Genomic DNA, 23695 nt, shown 5'->3' with positions numbered 1-23695 from the left:
CATATAGGCTGTGCTCCAGGTAGGGGCCTTCTTTGGGCCTAAACTAGAAGCTCCTTTACAGAATTGTATTGAAAAATCTTCTATTCAAGTGCTATTGTATTCCTTCACTTTGATTTATGTATTAAATCATGTTTATATTAACGTTTATGTGCCAGACCAGTTTAATTTGAGGGTCCTTTGGTCCTGAAAACATACGGGATAAAAAATGATTTCCTTTGCTAGTTTTGATCGCACAACCTGCTATGGATTTGAAGGTTTCTACTTATGAAGCTCTGGTGTGTAGCGTGATAAATATGATGATGCCGCATTCGGTGGCTTGTTCATACTGTGAACAGGAATGCACATTTAACTCTGTCTTCAAGCACACAAATTGTTTTTCATGGTCCAGTCATAAAATTATATTTCCTGTTAGTCAAAGGTGGAATCTAATATTTGAGCTCAAGGGGAAAAGAATAGAATATGCAAGGACTTGGGTTGGGTTTTTCTTTTAAATTCTTTCTGCATCATGGAGGATTGAATGTTTTCATGGTGCTGACAGAAAAACAACAAATAAAAAGTACGAGACTTTTACTTGAATTATGAAAGGCTGGAACCAAAGTTAGCATATAGGGACTATTACACAAAGCAATCACTGTGAAGCACTTTAATCAAACAAAGCTATTTCGTTTTACTGTAGAGTTTTTTTTTTCTTCTTCAGTGTACATGCCCATTCTTATTGCCCACCGCTGTAGATCTGAGAGTCTATTAAAAAAAAATCAGACAGAAAGATCAAAAACAGAATATATTACCTTTGTGACTCTAGGGAAAAGAGTGGATTGTGCATTTCCTGAAATTAAAAGTAAATTGATATTATGCTTCTCATATAGTGTCTTCTGATATTATGTCATCAAGAGTGCGCTTCTTTAGTTTTCATGACAAATATTCTCTTTGAAGTAACACACTTCATGCATACGGAAATGATTATTTACATTTCATTTCTCCGCTGTATGTATTTAAGTTGTAATTACAAGGAATTTGTGCTTCGGTACATGTAAGCCAGGCTCTTCAAAGTTACTTCGACATGCATCGTTTGAGCACAAACCTTGTTCATTAATTGTGTATAGGAGGGTTTTTTTTTTTGTAAAGTATATAAAGAGAGCCTTTTATTCATTCCCTGTCCTTCTCCCAATAGTGTATCCAATGTCTGGTTTGATGAGTGATCGATAAACAAGAGTTGCTAGGCTTTGAGTTCTCCAATTAGTGCAGAGATGGGAAACCAAACATGTTTTATTATCCAAATGTATTACATTTCAGAAGTAGGGGGTGGCAGGATGACAATCAGCATGGCTTTTCTTTGATACAATCTTACATAAGGTGCTCTGCGGAACAGATGTATTGATTGGGATAAAGTGACCAAACCACAAAATCCAAAAAGTTTCACAAAGGAAATGAAGCAGCAAAACAACAAAAAGATTGTGGAACAGAAGATCGGATGTATCAGTTTGTAGTTTAATAAGCGTCCAAATAACTTAAAATCAATAATCATAAAAAACAATCCACAAGAGGTATATACAGTACAGTCACAAGTGACCCACAGGATAGAAACCAAATAATGTATAAAATAAAAATGACCCAACACGGGCCATGTTTCAGCAAAATAAAAATGCCTTCCTCAGGGGTCTTATAGGGTCCTCGGCAGTCTTAAATATAAAAACATTGAGATGGCTTGGGGAAATCCACTGCTTATTCTGAGGATAAGCAGCATAAAATCTTTTTTACTACTTGGGATCTAGGTTGGCCACTGTTGGAAACAGGATACTGGACTTGATGGACCTTCGGTCTGTCTCAGTATGGCAACTCTTATGTTCTCATGTGAGCCAAGTATATGACAATCAAGCCATTGTGACATCACTGATGAGTTTGGCTCTTAGGCATTGGTGGAATGAGGCATTATGACATCACAATACCAGCTCTGGAATGTTACTACTGTTTGAGTTTCTGCCAGGTACTTGTGACCTGGGTTGGCCACTGTTGGAAACAGGACACACTGGGCTTGATGGACCTTCAGTCTGTCCCAGTATGGCAATTCTTATATTCTTATGCTAAGTCACAAAAAATCCAGTAGTTAAGAGACTACAAACAAACAGCACAGCTCACAAGACTACAATGTAGGCTGATGTCATATTTAAAATAGCCAAGGACCCTATAAGACCTCTAAGTAAGGCATTTTTTTGCCAAAACATGGCTCGTATTGGGTCATTTTTATTTTATACATTATTTGGTAGTCTATGGACGTGTTAACGTTTAACTTGTGCTAAAACGGCTAGCGTGCCTTAGTAAAAAGACCCCTAAGTTTTTTAAGGCGCACTTTTAACTGTATTAAACAAAAAATAATAATTTAGGAGAGCTTATTTAAGTTGGTGGGGGGGGGGAGGGACATGAATTGACCACTTAAATATTTCCTGAGAAAGAACTTCAAAACCATGCCTTACATCTATAGGTTTCACTGTTCAAAACTTTTGAGGCAGGTAAATGCATGTTCAAATTTGTAAAAATGCTGCTTGAGTATTTCTAACTCCCTTTTAGAGAACATATCTATAATAATAATAATAATAATAATAAAAAAAAGTGGTCAGGTCTAGGATGGAGAGGGGAAATATGCATAGGAATTTCATTTTGAAATCCTTCTAGGTAGAAATTCTAGCCTGAATGTAACTCACCTTGAATATTGCATGCAATTTCATCATCACATCTCAAAAAAGATATAGTGGAATTAGACAAGGCACAGAGAAAAGTACCAAAAATGATAAAGGGGATGTGACAACTTCCCTATGAGGAAAAGCTAAAGAAGTTATGGCTCTTCAGCTTGGAGAAGAGATGGCTGAGGGGAAATTTTATAGACATCTATAAAATACTGAGGGGGCATGCACTGAAGCTACTAGGTAGTAGCCAGAGAATGTGGTAAAAGCAGTTAGCTTAGCAGGGTTTAAAAAAATCTGCCTGGACAAATAAGATTAATGAATAATATGAGATCTGTTCAAAATGTTCCAGGACAGTTTGAATTGCGTGCCGATGGGAAGTTCTTTTGAAACGCACTAGGTGGTGTTGAGTAGCTTGAAACCTCACAAGTAAACTCCTTTTTCCCGTTTGTTGATATCTGTTTTCATCTCTAAGCTACAGCAGTTTTAGTGAAAGTGTGTTTTCATGATCGGCAATTTTTCATCATGTGTGACCTCAATGAGCAGTGCTACAGCGTGAAGTCCTGTTTTAAATTGGGTAAGACCGCTTCAGAAACTTATGAAATGTTGAAAGTGGCTTATGGGGAACGTGTCATGAGTCATGGAAGGTGCTTTAAATGGTATTCATGCTTCAAAAGAGGTCATGAATCGGTGGAAGATGATTCATGAACTGGAAGACTATCAACGTCAACTGATCTGGGTTCTTGTGCGCGCTAATTAGCAATTAACTGTTTGGGAATTGGCAGAGGAATGCAACATCTCCATTGGTTCATGCCACAACATTCTAAAAGAAGGTGGGGATGTCTCGTGTTGCAGCAAGGTTTGTTCCACGGTTGATGACCGACGACCAGAAGAACAACCACAAATTTTGTGCAACAAAAGCAATGATAGTTCTGTCCCAGCCACCTTACTTTCCTGACTTGGCCCCTGCCAGTGAAATAAATATTCAGTGTAAGTGTTGAAAGGGAAAAGAAGGGAAAAAAAGACGGTTCAAAAACCCATCCCCTAATACTAAAGTCAATTCAAAATGTGATCCAATTTTCAAACATCCAAAATAAATATTAATGTCAAATGATGGTGATCTAAAAGAAACTTATTTGAATCGCAGAGGGTTCCTGTCATGGCTTGATCGAGCTCCGTTTCAAAAACTGCCTCAGGAGCTGAGACACTGGAATTGAGTCCCACCAAGAAACATGATGACAGATGAAGGCCAAATGGCCCATCTAGTCTCCCATCCGCATCCACTATCTCCTCCTCTCCCTATTGGCTAAGGCTCTTAACATTTGCATCTCCTCTTCCTATAGGCTAAGGCTCTTTACACCTGCATTGTGAGGTCATAGAGCTGCCCATCCACAGTAACCATGATCTCTTTCTCTCTCCGAGAGATCCCACGTGCCTATCCCAGGCCCTCTTGAATTCAGACACAGTCTCTGTCTCCACCACCTCTTCTGGGAGACTGTTCCATGAATCTTCTGTAAAAAAGTATTTTCTTAGATTACTCTGGAGCCTATCACCTCTTATGTATTGTAATATTTTGTATATTATTTTAGATGTCCGCATGTAATTTTATTGCGTATGTTATTTTCTGCTCCGCCTTGATAAACAATAATCAGAAATATATTAGAACTGAGTTGTTGCTTTTTTCATCATGAAGCCCAAATCGTGCCTGAACCAAATATACAAGCAGAGTATCTTTTGAGATACTTTAGATTTTATCGCTGCTTAACTTTCTTTTCCAACAGAATATTTTAGTCAAGCTCAGTTGGCAATGTGTTGTGGAAAGTGTGTTAAGGTTTGGAGGGCATGCCTTGTCCGCACTGAAATAGCATGGAAAAAAAATTCTAAAAATGTATTTTCTAGTTTGTGCAATATTCTTAAAAAACAAGCCAAAACTGCAGATATGTACAACGATGTAGGCAAAATTTATTGTGACAACCAAACTATATATTAAAACCTTTTTACCAAACAGGGGACCCAACACGGTCCGTGTTTCGGACAACCTTCGTCAGGGGTCCATGGTAGAAAAAGGAAAAAACATATGTCACAACAAATGTATATAATAAAGCCAAACTGATGTTATGTAACGCCGATTTTTACTATTCACAGTGACTCTCGGCGTTACATAACATCAGTTTGGCTTTATTATATACATTTGTTGTGACATATGTTTTTTCCTTTTTCTACCATGGACCCCTGACGAAAGGTTGTCCGAAACACGGACCGTGTTGGGTCCCCTGTTTGGTAAAAAGGTTTTAATATATAGTTTGGTTGTCACAATAAATTTTGCCTACATCGTTGTACATATCTGCAGTTTTGGCTTGTTTTTTCCTGGTTGGTTTTTTCACTGCAGACAAGGTTGGACTCCCCTCTTTTTGTTTCTGTTGCAATATTCTTAAAGAAATCTCTATTATGTTGGATTTTCTTACAGTAGCTAACTTGAGGATGCACTGTTGACCTCTTCTTCCTACTCACTAGTCTAACGTGACAAGAGCATCTATGCTGATGCTGAAGGTCAGAAGCATCAACCTTCTCCATTTTCTGCCCAGGCTCAGCAAGATTATGTTCATCCTATTGGCTTAGAAGTTTCTGCAACATGCAGTAAGGAGAATTTCAATGAGTTGAAGTCAAGCTGTAGCTTCATCTTTAGCTGGTGCTTTGGTAGCCCTTTGGCTTTCTCCAGCTTCCATAAAACTTTTGTAGCTCAGTCAGTATGGTGAATAGAGGGGATAGATTTCAGGAACAAGCTGACATGTGGTTTCAGCATAGCAATGAGAATCTAATACTAAAAGGTCACTAACACTGGCATTTGCAAAAATCCTCGCATTCAATTTCTTCCCACACACAAAAAAAATCATGTCACACTTAAATAGGGGCAAAGCATGGGCCGCAGTTTTAATCAACCTCAATTAACAATTCATTAATATACAACCTTCACAACCTTACAGTAAGAGCCCAGTGTAGCATAACAAAACTCATACGCCTGGAGCTATTTTGGTGTCAAACTAGCCCAGCTCACAAAATTCCTAATATTCAACCAATCCCAAATTCCCCTGCAAGACTCGCAGTGTCGCAGGATCCTGCTGCCACCCATGGCAGTTTTCGGCATGAGCAGATCAAGAACAAGGTAACACATTTCTTTACTAGCCACACTGCTCCAAAATTTACCCCAATACTTCTCATTTTCCACAACAAAGAGCTGCGACCAAGCCCACCACCCCAACCAACAATAAGTCCCACCTCATTACCTAGCTAATGGGGAGGGCAGGGAGGGAACAATTTTATCCCCAAATACCACCGTCACACTCCTTCCTTTCCCCAAAATGAGAGAAAGCCCACCAATTCTCCAGAACACCTCATCCAATCCTCCCACAGCTTTCCCCAACCAATCCAAACTTCCTTCCTATTCTCCCCACCAATCCCTTCACTCAACTCCTTATACCTAATAGTTTCCACCACAGCTTTTACCCAATAACTCCCCTTAACATCCAAATACCCACCTCCACAACCACCCATGCCAAGAAAAACACCCAACTTAACCCTTGGATGGCCTCGGCTATAAGCTCACAGTGCTAAACTCTAAGCTCTCATACTTTTAAAGGGCTTCTAATAAGCACAATGGAACAGTACCACGTACACCAAACCACAGTAATGATCTGATATACTGTAGGAAGCACAAATATCACAGGGGTTAAAAATATAAAGGCACTGGTATAAATAGTGCTAAGTATTACCAATTTTGCATATGCATCCTTTCCATTTGAAAACTGTTCAAGGAGAAAGTACCTGCAGAAATTTGCAGCTGATTTATTTCTGCGGGCAACTTTTTTGAGGAAAAATATTCAGTGCACGCAGTTTTGAACATGCCAAATTATACTATAATACAATACATGTCTCCTCTGGCTAGGCTCTTCCTAGAAAATGCCTCCATGCTGGTAAAAGTATGCACTGAATAACTTTATTTTACTTATTTATTTATTGGAATTTATTAACTGCCTTTATGAAGAGGTTCACCCATGCATGCTCTTGCCTGCATACAGGATAGGTAATAAGAACATAAGAATAAGAATAGCCTTTCTGGGTCAGACCAATGGACCATCAAGCCCAGTGCTTGGGTAAATAGTTTTGAACAATTGCTCTCCCTAATCTTAGTCATCATGAAATTCTATGTTAGCATCCATAATGCCTGAAAGCTCTCAGAGCTGCCTATATTAGACCATACTTTCACTAACACCACTTTGCCTTAGTTGTACAGCTGATGATACTTCCACAACTTGACTACTGCAACTCCATCTACATGGGAATCAACACCTCTCTGATTCACAAAATGCAACTCATCCAAAACACCGCTGTCAGACTAATCTTCAACCTGAGAAAATACGACTCGATTAGAGCCTTCATCAGGCAACTGCACTGGATAACCATTCCATCACGAATAATCTTCAAAACTTCATGCATCATTCACCGTATACTTTACGGAAACTCCGCGGCTCCTCTCATCCAGCTCTTCTCCAATGCATGGTCTTCTTCCTGTAGAACCCTCAACAGAATACTTCTAAATCTCCCTTCCACAAAAAATCTGCAATACAAACGTGTTTTCTACTCCATGTTCACCTTTCTAGGCGTAAAAACTTGGAATGACCTTACTGAAATGACCAGGAAGGAACCTAACCACACCATATTCCGGAAGAAACTGAAAACTCATCTATTTGACACTTAATCACTTGTATCCTCTTCTCCTTCTGTATCTTCCTGCCCTCCATACCCTCTTCTAACCCCTTCCTCTGTAATGTCCCCTAGAGCTTGTATAGGTATGTGCGATGTACAAATGGAAGAAATAAATAAATATTATTTCAAAATTCATATCAACTATAGGGGCCTGATTCTATATAGGATGATGGTCTCACCGGATACCTAAAAAGTGGCTAAGAATCGCATGTCAATCACATATCGGCGTCCCATACAGAATCATATCTACCTTAAGGCACAAATACCTTACCCCCCAATTCTCTAACTGATGCCCATGTCAACCGGTGCCAGTTAGAGAATTGTGCCTGCCTGATAGCAAAGATAGGTAGATAAGCCGTCAACCTTTGCTGAGGAATCCATTGCCATCAGCTGATTGTGGCATGGGAATCCCCAATCAGCTGAGCTGGCAGGACTCCCCAAAACCATGGCTTCAGGGAATCCTGCTGGCTCAACTGATCGGGGAGGGGGGTGGGAATTCCCCTGCTGCAATCAGTGCAACCAGTTGTAGTGGGCAGAGAAACCCCCCCCCCGACACTCACCCCTGAGATCAGCAGAAGGGATTCCCACTCCCTCCTGCTTGATACCCCCCAACAACCCCTGAGATCGGCAGGAATGATGCCCATTCCCTCCTGCCTGCCACCCCCGCCACCCCCCTCCCAAGATCAGCACGAAGGATGCCCATTCCCTCCTATCACAGGGCCCCCTAACACCCCCTGAATCCACAACAGCCCACTCCAACACCCCCCCCCATACCTGCAGAGGAAGACTGGCAAGAGGGACACCCAGTCCCTCCTGCCAGCAGGCCCGCCTCTTAAAATGGCCTTAGGTCCCCTTCCAGATGTACTGGGAGGGGCCTAAGACTCTGATTGACCCAGATACAAAAGGCCACTCCTGGCGCCGTTTATAGACTATCCCCCCATGAGATAGATGTCTATCTTTTGTAGAATCATGTCTAAGATGACAGGCAACTCTCACCCAATTCATTTTTTTTTTTCAATTATGAACTTGATAAATTTCATATCTGAAGCCAATTTAAAAATTAAGTTATGTGCTTAACTTTAGGTACCCCTCATAGAATTTCCTCCTAAATGCTATGGATTAAATTGGATTAAAGTAGTGAAACTTTACCTCCTCATATAAATCATTCTTCCTACAAATAACAAATGAGTTAAAAATGAATTCTGCTGAAAACTAATGTTTGCAAATTATGGGAGATGGTTGTACCTTAATCCAGCCTTATTATTTTCAACCATCCTCATCACCATTCCTTAATGTGAGTTAGGCTGTACTTAGACCATTATGAGCTACAGTTAGCCAGACAGACACAGTGGCATAGCAAGTGGGAGTGGGAGGACCACCCCGGGTGCCGTCTTTGTGAGGCGTCAGCACCTCTCTGTCACCCCACGCCACGCTCGTGCCCTCCGTTACCCCCATATCTCTTTAAATCTTCGCCAGCACAAGCAACTTCACAAGCCTGCTACTCACGCCAGCCCGGCTCCCCTCTGAAATACTTCTTGGTTGTGGGGCCAGGAAATGACATCAGAGGGAAAGCCAACACCAGTGGAAGCAGCAGGGCCAGAGGTACATGGGGTTGGGGAAGGAACAGGTGGCAGAGTGGGGGGGCAGAGAAGAAGGCACGAGGCGGTGCCACCACTCCAGGCGCCTACTACCCTCGCTACGCCACTGGCCTGGCACCAGTCTGAATATCATCCAGTAACCAGTTAACTTCCAGGTGACCAAAATTGAATAGTCATGGTCAGTTGAGGCCATAGCTTGAGCGGCTCAGACACGACGTACCACCACAAACGGAATATCAGAAGGATAGGTTTATGATTTGTATGAACTTTGGGGTCTTTTTACTAATCAATTAGCACTCGCTAAATGCTAATGCGTCCACAGAATATAATGGGTGCATTAGCATTTATCGCGTGCTAATCGTTAGCACACGCTACATCAATTAGCATGCGCTAAATCGGCTAGCGCGCCTTAGTAAAAGAGGGGGGGTTTAACAAATAGTAAATAAAATTAATTTGAAAATATGTATTTAACCCTATATTTGCTTGACCTTTAATTCTGATATTACTCTAAAGTAGTGGTCTCCAACTCCAACCCTTTGCAGGGCCACATTTTGGATTTGTAGGAACTTGAAGGGCCTCAGAAAAAAAGAGTTAATGTCTTATTAAAGAAATGACAATTTTGTATGAGGTCAAACTCTTTATAGTTTATAAATCTTTCCTTTTGGCTAAGTCTGAATAATAATATTGTCATTTATAGCTAAAGAGACGTAAGATCAAGAAACTGTTTTATTTTACGTTTGTGATTAAGATAAACATATCGAGGTCCTCAAAATAGTACCTGGGCGGGCCACATGTGGTCCCCGGGCCACAAGTTTGAGACCACTGCTCTACATTATCTATCTTTTTTTTTTGACTGACAAGTTTCAGTTGCAGAAAGAAAAGTTTTGGCATTTGATATCAAATTTCTTTTTCTATTTTTCTTCTTTTTATCAAAGCCTGAGCCTTACTGGGTTACCGGGAGCAAACAGGCTTCTGACATGTATTACATTTCTAGGCTGTCTTATTTAACTATAGTCACGAGGGACATCTCAGTCACCAATAGCTCTTGGCATGTACTTGTGATCCTTTTTCATCGTTTTATTATAAAAAGCTCTATGCCAATCCTTGTGGGAATACAATTTAATAAAGACAGGTTTTGTTGGCATCACCATCAATTTAATTTGTGTCTCCAAAGCAGATGAACAATAGAAGAAAGTCAAAAGAGACATGCACAATGAAACTGATCATGAGAGCAAACCTCTTAAGGGTGCTAAAGAATGGGTCTTTCTTATCAGGGATATGGGTGCGGTATGTGTGAAGATAGTGTGACCCATGGCAGATACACAAAGCATCACTGCAATAAATAACAACGAGCCAGATTCACTAAACTGCCTGATCGTGACCAATCTGTGTCCAATCCAGGCAGGTCCGATGGATTCAGAAACCAACACTATTCTAACGGGGGCAATTGGAGGAACGCCCCCATCCGCCGACCTGGATGGCAAATGTGCGAGCCTGATGCAAGCGTAAAACAGCTGCTTTCCCTGCAGATGGTCTGCGCATGCGTTCATGTTTGTGTCTGCTCCTTTTGTTTGTTTGTTTTGGGGGGAAGCCGGACTCTCCTGCTATCAAAAGTTGTCTTGAAGGGCGATCCCCGGTGGCGGCAGCCTCTTAAACTCACTGGCCCCGACTCTCCTGCTTTCTGCCGCTTTCTCAGAGTGCGAGCCTGCAGGTTTAAAGCGTAGTGCAGCCCCGCTTTAAACACGTGGGCTCGAACTGCGGGGAAGGAGGCAGAGACCAGGAGAGTCAGGGCAGTACAGCTCAGTCTGGGCAGGGGGAGTTTGGATTCGGGGCAGAAAGCATGGCGGCAAGAGGAGAGTCAGGGTGGCAAAACTGAAAGACAGGAGAAGGGCAGCGAGAGGAGCTAAACAATGCCACCAACAGCCACTGCTTCCCCCCCCCCAAATCCGGCCCCAGGGCATCTGCAGAGTAAAGGCAGCAAGATCGGGGAAGCAGAGGGCAGCAATGGAGCTGAAGTGTCGGAAAGGATGTCTGCGACTGGTCCCCAGCAGTGGCTTCTTGAGTTGATCAGCCAGCCCAGTCGGTTCGAAAAAATTGTTTTGTGAATCGCGTCCCTGCCTACTTTGCATTCTGTTCCCCTCCTTTGCATGAGTGGATCGGAATTGGATCGGCAGAGAGGTAAGTGAATCAGGCCGAAGTAAAACTGGGCCGCAAACCGATCGGTACACGATCGGTTTGCTTTGTGAATCTAGCCCCACATCTAGAATACTTCAGAGACAGTGAGTTGATTGCAGAGAAAGAGTAGCTTTTTCCCCTCTTTTCTCTGTCTAGGGATGTAACAGAGACATTGATACTGTATGACCTAAGAAAGAAAATAGAATGCTAGGTATTATTAAGAAAGGAACGGAAAACAAATATGACAGTGTTGTAATGTCTTTGTATAGCTTCGTGGTGCGACCACACCTCAAATACTCTGTGCAATTCTGGTCACTCCATCTTAAAAAAAAAAAAGATACAGTAGAATGATAAAACATACAGAGAAGGATGATGAAAATTATAATGAGGATGGGACGATTTCCCTATGAAGAAAGGCTAAAGAGGCTAGGGATCTTCAGCTTGGAGAAGAGATGGCTAAGGGGAGATATCCAAAACTCAGTGAGCCTCAAACAAATGATTTCTTTCAGAGGAGGTTATAAATCACAGTTGCAATAGAAAAACCTGCTTCGAGTCTCTCAATATCACAAAGGCTGTTTCTTTCTTTTATTTATTTACAAGATTTTCAATTTTACAACCAAGCATTACATTTACAACTTGCTAAAGATCAAATAAGTCAAAATAACAAAATATAAGGACAAGATTAACTCTTATTTAGCCCACAATAATGGAGATCAGGAAAGGAAATAATTTCCACCAATGATTAATTAAACTTATATTAGAGTATCGACACTGGATAACGCTACTTACAGCTGGTACATGCACACAGTGGAAGGTCATGCATCATTGGTCATGGTTAGCAACCCTTAAGCTGTTTAGGCTCAAAGAAAATTCTTATTTCGATAAGATACATAACATTTTGCAGGAAATTTCACAAGAAATTTACCTCCCAGAGCAAGGACTCTTGGCTTCAGAGCCAAAAATTTTTTCCTTCGTCTCTGAGTTTTCTGAGCTATATCAGGGAAAATACGAACATTAGAGTTGGGGAGAGTGTGGCGCAGTGGTTAAAGCTACAGCCTCAGCACCCTGGGGTTGTGGGTTCAAACCCACGCTGCTCCTTGTGATCCTGGGCAAGTCACTTAATCCCTCCATTGCCCCAGGTACATTAACCAGATTGTGAGCCCGCCAGGACAGATGGAAAAATTCTTGAGTACCTGAATAAATTCATGTAAACCGTTCTGAGCTCTCCTGGGAGAACGGTATAGAAAATTGAATAAATAAATAAATAAATAGAGCCTAAAAACTGGTCACTGATATGACGGAGGTACAGACAAAGAATATATTCCCTGTCACTTTCTAAGGCAAGAATTATCAACATGGTAGTTCTATCTGTAACAATCTCAAGGGAACTTTCCAAATATGTAGACAAATTCATGTGCACCACTTTACCAGCTGAAATTTCAATAGGAGTGGATTCCCCTTGGAATATGCTCTCACAATTGGAGGTAAATTTTCTAATGGAATGGCCAATATCTCATGGAAGTATTTCCTTGCCATTTTGACAGGTGATATAACAGGACATTTGGAAAACTTTGAAAATCTTAAGTTAGTTTTTCTCAATTAGTTCACAAAGTTCTCCATCTTGCATGAAATGTAATAGCTCTCTTTAACCATTTCCACTTCCACTATTTTCATCTCATTTAACTTGTCCTCTTGTTTCTCCAACTTTTCATTTAATTGAGATAGTAATACCCCTTGTTGTTCCACCTTAGACAAGACAGTTCCATAATCAGTTTTAAAGGTTGAAAGACTCAATTTAAGGTTAGAGTCCATGACTGATATGGCCTGCCACAGTGCTACCATATCAATTTTTATTTGGTTTCTTCAATATCCCAAAGTTGATGGAATTCCCACCCGAAGCACTTCTCACCTCTTCAATGTTGCAGGGAAAACGCTGATCAGATTCGTCTACACCATTCTCATTAGAGTCCAGTGGAGGCGTCCCTCCTAAGCTGAGGTCCAAGCTTCCCTCTCGGGGCATCGAGACTCCAGCAGTTCCCTGCAGCAAATCACTTCCGGTTTGGGGAGGAACCAGTCTCTGCTCTGGGCTCAACGATGGCCGGCTCACTCCTGCACTAGGATCGCCAGCAGAATCCAGGTTCTCCCTCGAGTTTAGGTGTGAAGAACTTTTGTGCACAAAAGAAGAGCGGGACTTGGGTTTGATAGGATGTGATGATCTTAAGTTGACCAAACATGTTGAAAACGATGATGAAAGCTGAAATCTGCATAGGGATAGATATGGCCATTAGGAAAACGGAGGTAGTGATGCCCCTGTATAAGACTCTGGTGAGACCTCATTTAGAATATAGTGTACAATTCTGAAGACTGTATTTTCACAAAGATCAAAGATCTAAACAGGATGGAGTTTGCTACTAAAAAGGTTGGTGGTCCTCATCATAAGGTGTATGGGGACAGTCTTAAAGATCTCAATATGTATAATTTGGAGGAAAGGCAAAAGAGTGAGGTGAGTCTCTTTCATTTGAAAGGAAGCTCTGGAATGAGAAGGCATAGAATGAAGTTAATCAGTGATAGGCTCAGGAGTAATCTAAGGAAATACTTTTCAACAGAAAGGTGGTAGATGCATAGAATAGTCTCCCAGTAGAGGTGCTGGAGACAAAGACTGTCTGAATTCAAGAAAGTCCGGGACAGGCATGTGGGATGCTGTGGATGGGAAAACTAGATGGGCCATTTGGCCTTTACAGGTATCTGCCATCATGTTTCTATTTCTGCTAAGGACTCTACATGTAATTCTGTAACTATAATTAGCACAAGTTTAGTATCTAGGCCTTTATGTCAAAACTGCAGTGTTATTATTAATTGAGGGACCAAAAGAACTGCAATATATTTTTCTGTCTTAGAATTATAGTTTCTATCACGTGTCCTTAATGCTTTGCATTCCTTTTTGTGACTTTAACAAAATTCATCCCACCCCCACTTTTATAAAGCCGCACTTTGGTCCGATTACCGCATGCTGCCGCAGTAAACAGCTTTGCCAAAGAGGGCCTCAGTTAGCAAATCTGCTTCCATTTCATCCTGTATCTTTTCTTATCACACAAGTAGTGAATAAGACATGTCGGTTCACCCTGCTGGAGAGGTCACCTGATTTCCATTTCAAAATTGAAATCTCTTGTGCTCTCCCTAATTACCTATTTTAAGTAAATAGCAAAATGAAGACCCATTATTCTCATTTGCCTCAGAATTAGAGGAATTAATTAAATATGGTGAAAGGGCTGCTGCTTGCCAAATTATTACTTCCAGTGGATAAAAAAAAATTACACGGCAGCTGAAAAATAGCAGGGTTCAGTCTAAGGGATTTGGTGAGTATATTCCCACAGCAGATCAGTCTGTCTCTTGCGCCTCTAGGATGGGAAACAATCTGCACTTGTTACAGACAGAAATCTTCGTATTTCTTTAGCTTCATGTTTTGCTTTGCTTTGATTTTATAAAACATTATGGCCTTTATTAATTGGGCCAACTGGCTCGGCCAAATGGTAATTATCTGCCATTATCTACAATATGACGGTGTTATTTTATATGAGTCCTCTTGTATTGGACTTATTTGTTTTTAACCCCTTCCTTATGTTTATACCTTTATATCTTACTTTTCTTTAACCACTGTAGTTCTACCCTTTTTTTCCACTCGTACCCGTTTGTCTAGTCCAGGGGTAGGCAATTCCGGTCCTCGAGAGCCAAAGGCAGGGCAGGTTTTCAGGATATCCACAATGAATATGTACGAGATGGATTTGCATGCTCCGCCTCCTTGAGATGCAAATCTATCTCATGCATATTTATTGTGGATATCCTGAAAACCTGACCTGGCTCCGGCTCTTGAGGACCGGAATTGCCTACCCCTGGTCTAGTCTAGTATGTTATTGTTTTGTCGAGTATGTTTTTTTTGTTAAAGTTATGTTAATTTGTATTATTTGTTTCTACCCTATTTTAAAATGTATAACCACCTTGAAATAAACTGATACGGTGGTATATCACATTTTTAAGAAACTTGAAAACTTGAAACTTAATTATGTTTGTATTGCTGTCACCCGCACAGATGCTGGATTTGCAGGCTACAAAAGTTTTATGTTTAAATAATTTTTATTGAGCAAACCATCAAGCAACAGCATTACAAACAACGAAGGCTCAATGCCGAACAAGCAACATTTCAAACAAGTCAAAAAAGATACACATGCTCAAATTTCAAATAAAGGAAACCTCCTATACCCACCCCTTAGAAGATACATCAGCCAAGAGAGGAGTGCCTGTTACCAGACACAACCATCTACCTATTCAAGAGACAACTCCGCAATCTAGGGATCAATGTGGCCCAAAAAGCTCGCCAAATGCGATTAAATTGATGGCCCAGAGGAGAGTCCAAATCTTGAAATTGTATGCGCTCCAACTTTAGCAGGGTAAGCATTTGCATCCTCCATTGAGAAAGGGATGGAGGACTCGGCAAAAGCCAATTAAGTAAAATGACTTTCTACCCCATCAAAATTGTACACTGCAAAGAAGAACGATACCAACGTGGAATAGGCACTTGCAATGGGTTCATAGACAATTGCGCGCGTTCGGAGGACATATATAATGTGGAAACGTAACCATAGTAACGAAAATGCATTCACGTGACTTGTATTTAAATGCTGTTCGGAGAATATATATCATGAGATAACGTAACCATGGTAACGAAAATGCATTCACGTGACTTATGCTGAAAACGCAAAGAGTCAAGGGAATCATACTGAACACGCGTTGACGTGATGACGTGTTCACGTGCTATACGTGCGCGTGTCCTTCGATGGGCAAGCGGCCTCTAGTGGCGCGCTGAATTGTCATTGCGCTGAGCTATCTTGCGCTAAATTGTCTTGCGCTGAGTTGTCGCTGCACTCAATTGTCTTGCGCTCAAATGTCTTACGCTGGATTGTCTTTGCGCTTACTTGTCTTGCGCTCGATTGTCTTTGCGCTGATTTGTCTGCGCGATTTTGTCCACGCGCAATTGTCTTGCGCGCTTTTGAGCTGTCACCCTTGCAATGAACAGGATCAAAGGGTCCAACTTCAGTCCACAGGTCCAAATGGAAGACATAGAGGTAAGTAAACTTCTCCAAAAGGTTAGAACCGCTGGGGAAAGCCAAAACATGTGCCCTAAAGTGGCAGGCACATGACCACATTTAGGACAAGCCCCCATCTGAGGATGCTCTATTAGGCGCAATCTAAAGGCGTAACGCAAACTTGTAATGTTGCTCCCATATCTGCTGCCAAAACATGTTTTTTTGTAATCGAGTGCGATAATTGTATTCCAAGATCAACATTCCAAACTGCAACGTATGTACAAGAGTTTTAAATAAATAAATAACCTTCCCCATGTCCTTGCAAGTCGCCTTGAACTTGTTGGTTTGGCTCCAGCTTACCTATCCTCATGTTTTGAACAAGATTACCTGAAGAAATCATTTGTTTGCTTATCCGGCCATAAAATCTTGTTGTCGTAAGAGATTTCTCGATGAATCATTTGCATTTCAGGCTGGTAAAAGGAATTCTTGGTTGTGTACCATTATTTCTCAGGCTCAATCTTATTTGTCTTTTAGGAAGTTGTTGAAAACTGATTTATTTGGCAAATTTGTAAATTGATATTCTATCGTAAAGTAAAGTTATAATTTTGACCTTTCCTGAATGTATTTTCATGTAAATTGCATTTTTTTTTCACCGATTGTACAGTCCTCTTTGTTGTGAACCGCCTAGAACTATGTGGTGTGGCGGTATATAAGAATAAAGTTATTATTATTATTATTACGTATACTGGATAAGTGTGATTCAGAAATTCTGATTAGATTGGAGTTATCAAAGGAGAATTACTTTTCTAATTATATTTAGGCCCTGATTCTATTAAAAAAAAAGAAAAGTTTATTGGCATGCCTAGCCGATCTAGGTGTCTAACTTATCGCCCCCTCTTTTTACAAAACCGCGATAGTGTTTTTAGCACAGGCAGTGGCGGTAACAGCTGCTACATAGACAGCGAAAATACTTAAGAGCACCTGATTACACTATTCAATTACAAATCTCTTCATGAAAAGGCGGTAAATAAATGATAATAATATTTACAATAAAATAATTCCTGCCGATATTATGTGGATATTTGCTCTCCTTGTAACTTTTTGCCCCGTTTCAAGCCTGCCCAAACTCCTGCCCCATCCATGCATTATTTTCAAGCATCCAACAGATGAATGGAGCTTCAAAAATAAGGGCCATTTTGATGAATACAGCCAAAATATATTCTTAAAAGTGCCTGCAATATTTACAGAAACCCCTTTGTGCAGCCATTCGCCAATGCCAATAGCAAAAGTAATTTTGTATATATGTGCATAGCATTTTGCCAGGGTCATTTTCAAAAGTGAATTTACACAAGTTTGTTTTTCAAAATTGGTATATCTTGTTTATTTAGGGTTTAACAACTTCCTTTTTATTGAGCGATTCATCCAAGTGGTTTACATTGAATAATAGGTACTCTAAGCATTTTCCCTATCTGTTCTGATGGACTCACAATGGGTTAAGTAACTTGCCAGGGTTAGAAGGAGCAGTGCTGGGATTGAACTCACAACCTCGGGGTGCCGAGGCACTAGCTCTAAGGATTAGGCCACTCTTCGATTTATGCATATAACTGCCTGCAAATTTATGTGGACCATTACAAAACCATCGTCCTCATGTTCTCTTTCCATGATATGAACCATAAGGAACAAATTGCCTTAAAATCTGTGCGGAGAAAATATACTTGGTGTCTCTGGAAAAGCATTCAACCTGAAGCAACTAAATAAATGTATCCAAGACTCTGGACTTAACACTTGCAAATTGCAAGAGGTTTCTCTACAATGATGAGGCATCAACGGTAGTGTTAATATAAAGGAAATAAGACAACCATGTATGATTGCAAGGGGGGGGGGGAGGGGGCTGAAAGACAGTTGCAATTACAGCCGCTACAGAACAGTGAACTATATATGGTTCTTTAAATAAACCCCCCTCAAACAAATATGATAACATCTTTCGACTGTCATGATATAGTAGGGAGATCTTCATATCTTCCTTAATGAGATTTTTATTGCCGATGTAAATTTGCCTTGAAATGAATTTTTATCTTGGGAACTCGGCACTATGCTATATCTTCCTGTTCCTAGTAAGCATGCAGGCCTCCACAAAATTTTCGCTGTGAAAATGGCTCCTTCTGGCACACTGAAAGCAATTGAAGCTAAGTTTAATTAGCTGCCTTCTGTAAATATGCCATTATTCTTCTAGCTCAGCGCTGCAGTTATATTTGCAAAGGAAACAGATAGCAATAATTATTTGGGTCTGTAGTTAGTCAGTATTAGTTAATGCCTGGTTGTAATTGAGAGAAAATTAAGACAAGTGTAATCTTCTTTTCGTTCCAAAGAAATCATCTTTCAGCCACTGTGAGATACACCTGGATTTTTATGATATACTTTAAATATAATTAAGTGTAAAGTATATGAGGCAAATTGATTACAGAGCATATCGATAAATAGTATAAAATGGGGCAGTGAGCCTGCTTCAGCCCATGAACACTAGATCACCAGAGACCACCTCTGGGTAGGTCCTGGGGGATTGGGGTGAAGGTAGAATTACCAGATTTTACATTGGGGAAAAAAAAGGACGCTTGGCCCCGCCTCATTCTGCCCCCCAGCCCCGCCCCATTTCACCCGCCGGCTCCATCTTGATCCACCCTCCCCAACCGCAGCCCCGCACAAACCTCGTCTCTTCAGAGGGAGTCTGGAGTGACTCTGCGCATGTGACGCGATGACATTGCATGCATGCGTGCGTGTGATGTCACCATGTCGAACTTATGCATGCACAAATGCCCTTCAGATGCAGCCCTGATCTCAACACTTTTCAAAACCCGGACAGCCATCCGGACATTTGGATAGTCATCTTAATAAAAAGGACTTTGTCCAGTTAAATCTAGATGTCTGGTAACCCTAGGTGAAGAAGGAGTTTTGAGGGGGTTGGGAGGGCCATTTTTCTTTAAGAGGGAAGCGCTTGGAAGTGGGTTTGAGGTAGCAATTTCAGGGAGAAGAGATGCCCCGTGACCCGGAAATGATTTCAGAGGGGAGCTAGGCCGGCACGAGCAGCAGGTCGGAGAAGTTGCTCATGTTGGTGAAGATTTAAAGAGGTATGAGGCAGGGAAGGGAGGGTGCATGCTTGGCATGGGGGGTAAAGAGGTACCGGCACCCTTCCCATACTATGCCACTGCCCCTGACATATTTACTTTTTTCAGTTTTTATTTCTTTAGTGCGATTTTTTTGTTGTTGTTTTATTGTTGCCGCTGTTCTTGTTATATTTATGCAGACGATATTCAGGTTTGGGTCAGTTTCCAGAAAAGACCTGGGAAAAGCTGAATTGCTATATGCCAGGGGTGTCAAAGTTCCTCCTTGAGGGCCGCAATCCAGTCGGGTTTTCAGGATTTCCCCAATGAATATGCATGAGATCTATTAGCATACCATGAAAGCCAATGCATGCAAATAGATCTCATGCATATTCCTTGGGGGAAATGCTGAAAACCCGACTGGATTGCAGCCCTCGAGGAGGAACTTTGACACCCCTGCTATATGCAAAGGAATTTGATTTACATTCTATAAATTAACGCCTTAGGTTAGATGACCCAATGCCGTTTGCTTAGCTCCAATTATTTTATTATTTATCACTGGGTTTAACGAAACCGCAGAAGAGCTTCTTACCATGGGTTGGCGAGGTAAATGCTCCGACACTCAAAAGAATTGAATGAGCATCTGAGTATTTATCTCACCGGTCCGTGGTAAGAAGCTCTTCTGCGGTTTAGTAAATTGAGCCCTATGTAAACGTCCACAAACTAAGAAGATGCAGAAATGAATTTTCCAAGAAGAAAACAAAAGAAAGGAAAAAAATAGTCCAACAATTTGATCTCCAACTAGCCCATGTCAAGGAGAGAGATAAATACCAAACACTTAAACACCAGAAATCATTTTAAAAAGTATTTAATATATCACAGAATCAAGGGAAAGGGATTGGGATTTGTATACCACCTTTTGTAGTTTAACAAAGTGGTTTACATAAGGAACGCTTGACAGGCACTCTGAGATTCGGTGGAAATTTGTTACACTTCAGAAAACTGTGGAAGACCTATCTTTTTTTGCGCAAGCATTTCTTTGCAAGTTGCACTTAATTTCAGTTTTGACAATGTTCTCATCTTCTAAGATGAGTCCGTTAAGATGCCCACATCAGGACAATTGTTTTTTGTTATGTGGATTTTTAAGATGGCGCAGGGGTTAAAGCTTCAGCCTCAGCACCCTGAGGTTGTGGGTTCAAACCCACGCTACTCCTCGTGACCCTGGGCAAGTCACTTAAGCCCCCCCATTGCCCCAGGTCCATTAGATAAGATTGTGAGCCCACCGGGACAGACAGGGAAAACGCTCGAGTACCTGAATAAATTCATGTAAACCGTTCTGAGCTCCCTTGGGAGAACAGTATAGAAAATTGAATGAATAAATAAATGTGTTGAATACTAGGAACATCTCTCCCCTTTAGAATCACAGAACTCTGGAACAACCTCACCTCCCCGCTCAGAAATTCAAACTCCCTCCAACTCTTCCGCAAACACCTGAAAACTTGGCTCTTTTCAAAAATCTAACACCTCCCGCTCTCTGGTACCTTGACCCCTCTCTACCCTCTTAGTTCCTTTCCTATTACCCTTCTTCCTCTGGAGTTCCTTTCTAGCCTAATTCTGTAAACCGTGCCGAGCTCTACGCTTGCGGAGATGGCGCGGTATACAAACCTAAGGTTTAGTTTAGTGTTGAAGGCTGTGTATGTTAACTGTAAGCCGCTTTGGTTTAAAGCAGAATATAAATGTCTTAAATAAATAAATAAGCATTTTCCCTATCTGTCCCAGTGGGTTCACAATCTATCTAATGTACCTGGGGCAATGGGGGGATTAAGTGACTTGCCCAGGGTCATAAGGAGCAGCGTGGGTTTGAACCCACAACCTCAGGGTGCTAAGGCTGTAGATCTAACCAGCGCACCATACTCTCCTCCGCTAACTAACCATACTCAACCCTACATGCCTGTAACAGAGTCCAGTCCAGGTTTTCCCGGAACTCTATGCACATCCGTTCACACAAAACACTTAAAAAGGTGCAACAAAACTTATATTCTTCTCCAAATCTGAGCCCGTTTCCTCAGGCTAAGGGAAGGCAAAACAAGTACTTAATTCAGTTCCCCATTTCAGCCTTCATTTATCTCTGAACTTTACTCAATGCCAACACTGAGTTCCGGCAATATATTCAAATTATGAGCTTGGTTTACCTTTAACATCCAAGTCTTCAAACCACATAGCAGGGCTTCTCACTCTACCAGTGTCTCTCTGGAAACCTCATCTTGGCACTCTCAAACACTTTCCCTTCCTGCCAACAACTAGAAATGGTTTCTCCTCTGGGACCTCTCTGATCAACTCCCTGCTAGGGCATTTATCCTTCTTCCTGGCTGGGCCACGCCCCTCTACTTCAGTAGGATTACATCTCTCTCCCAATGTGCCTTAGCACTGAGCTGCAGAGGCCCAGTGCTTTCTGGGATCCGGAGTCTACCCAATGGAACACTACAGCCCTGGTGAGGGAGGAGCTCTTCCCTCTTCCCACACCTACAACCTAGAAATATGATTACCCTTAAGAAATTGTTCTATTTGCAAAGATTCCCAAAATATATAGTCCTTCCCCTGAAAAGATAGGAAACATTTACAGGGATATTTAAGGTAAAATGTTGCACCTAGTGCCTTAAGAAAGGCCTTTTTCCTAAGCTGTGTCGCTCTAGCCACATCAGGAAAAATATAAATCCTTGCATTGCAATATAACATATCTTTTTTTCTGGAAATGACTAGCTCCAATGCTATAATGGCATTCGGTGCCAAGATTCTGCCACAGAATATTAATGTAATGCTGTCACCGGCACACCCCATGCTGAGAGGTGAAAAACCCAACAGACAATCCACAGCAGTAAAAAAAAAAAAAAAATATATATATATATATAAAATAAATAAAAAAAACAATAATAATAATAATGTTTAGTTCATGTTCTGGTACAAAAGTCACCTGTCTGGTGTGGCAATGTTTTGGTTTGCGCCTGCTTCAAGGGCATATGATATTATATTAATGGGGAATCTCAAACTGAATGGTCAAGATTTCAAACATCCAATATGATCTAGTCCAGTGTTCTTCAACCACCGGTCCACAGAAATTTCCTGCCGGTCCACAGGGTCAGCACATGTATCAGGCCCAAAAAGTGTTCTTCAACCGCCGGTCCACAGTGCGATCCTTGTGGCGTTAATTTCGAGCTAGCTCCCTCTTCCTAACTGATTCAGTGCACAAAGCCACGGGCAGTGGCTCCTAAGGGCATCTTGCCTTCTCTCTGCCTTTGCAACGTCGGAGGAAAGGTTTCCAGATGAGGCAAGGGACATGCAAGGTACAATTAGTACTATTATGGGAGCGGGTTCTGGGGGTGGACATTGGGTAGAGATGAGCGGGGTCTGGCCCACAACTTAGCCCAGTGTTCTTCAACTGCTGGTCCACAGAATAATTTTTTTATTTCTGCTGGTCCATAGGTGTAAAAAGGTTGAAAAACACTGATCTAGTCAATTCCTTTCTGAAGTTCAAAGAATCTATTGAGAAAATGGACATTCCCAAATGTCATATACAGCTTTTGTTTTAAGCAGATGTACCAGCAAATGAACTAAACATTTTTAAAGACTTTTTACCATACTGCTTTGTTTTCATGACTATAATTACACACATTATTTTTATAAATATACTTATAAGCTTCTGTACAGCCATTCAGATATGCCCATGCCCACCTGCAAAGTAAACAGCATTACGACAATTACAAATAATTCAAAACACTGCGATAAAAATCATCACTAATAAGAAAAAAACTGATCATGTAACACAAGGGTGGGGAACTCCGGTCCTCGAGGGCCCTAATCCAGTCGGGTTTTCAGGATTTCCCCAATGACTATGCATGAGATCTAGTTGCATGCACTGCTTTCAATGCATAGTCATTGGGGAAATCCTGAAAACCCGACTGGATTAGAGCCCTCGAGGACCGGAGTTCCCCACCCCTGATGTAACACCTCTCCTTCAGAAAACACATTGGTTACCTATATAATGCATAGAATTACATACAAGATAGTGCAGTGGTTAGAGCTACAGCCTCAGCACCCTGAGGTAGTGGGTTCAAATCCTGCACTGCTCCTTGTGACCCTGGGCAAGTCACTTAATTTCCCCCCCCCCCCCATTGCTCCAGGTACATTAGACAGAGAGGGAGCCCATCGGGACAGTTAACGAAAAATGCTTGAGTGCCTGAATAATTTGTAATCCACACAGAATTGTAGGATATGTGGAATATAAATCATTTTTAAAAATATAC

General features: G+C 41.2%; 1 protein-coding gene across 5 annotated transcripts in view; it reads right to left on the bottom strand.

Annotated features, from left to right (window-relative positions):
* The window catches only part of LOC117351126, a 690625-nt gene that overhangs the window by 5758 nt on the left and 661172 nt on the right, over positions 1–23695 (bottom strand). For 4 of the 5 annotated variants that reach the window (XM_033925963.1, XM_033925962.1, XM_033925960.1 and 1 more), the window contains one exon: positions 12504–13476. The exons of the other annotated variant lie outside the window; for it this stretch is intronic. In XM_033925963.1, the coding sequence (XP_033781854.1) occupies positions 13059–13476 (418 nt within the window). In that variant the 3' untranslated portion in view covers positions 12504–13058. Of the gene's footprint in view, positions 1–12503; positions 13477–23695 lie in introns of those variants that run through there. 5 annotated transcript variants of the gene reach the window in all.

Source organism: Geotrypetes seraphini, chromosome 17 (assembly GCF_902459505.1).
Source record: "Geotrypetes seraphini chromosome 17, aGeoSer1.1, whole genome shotgun sequence".
Lineage (NCBI taxonomy): Eukaryota > Metazoa > Chordata > Amphibia > Gymnophiona > Dermophiidae > Geotrypetes > Geotrypetes seraphini.
Note: the sequence above shows the minus strand (reverse complement) of the source record. Positions and strands in the feature narration are given on the sequence as shown.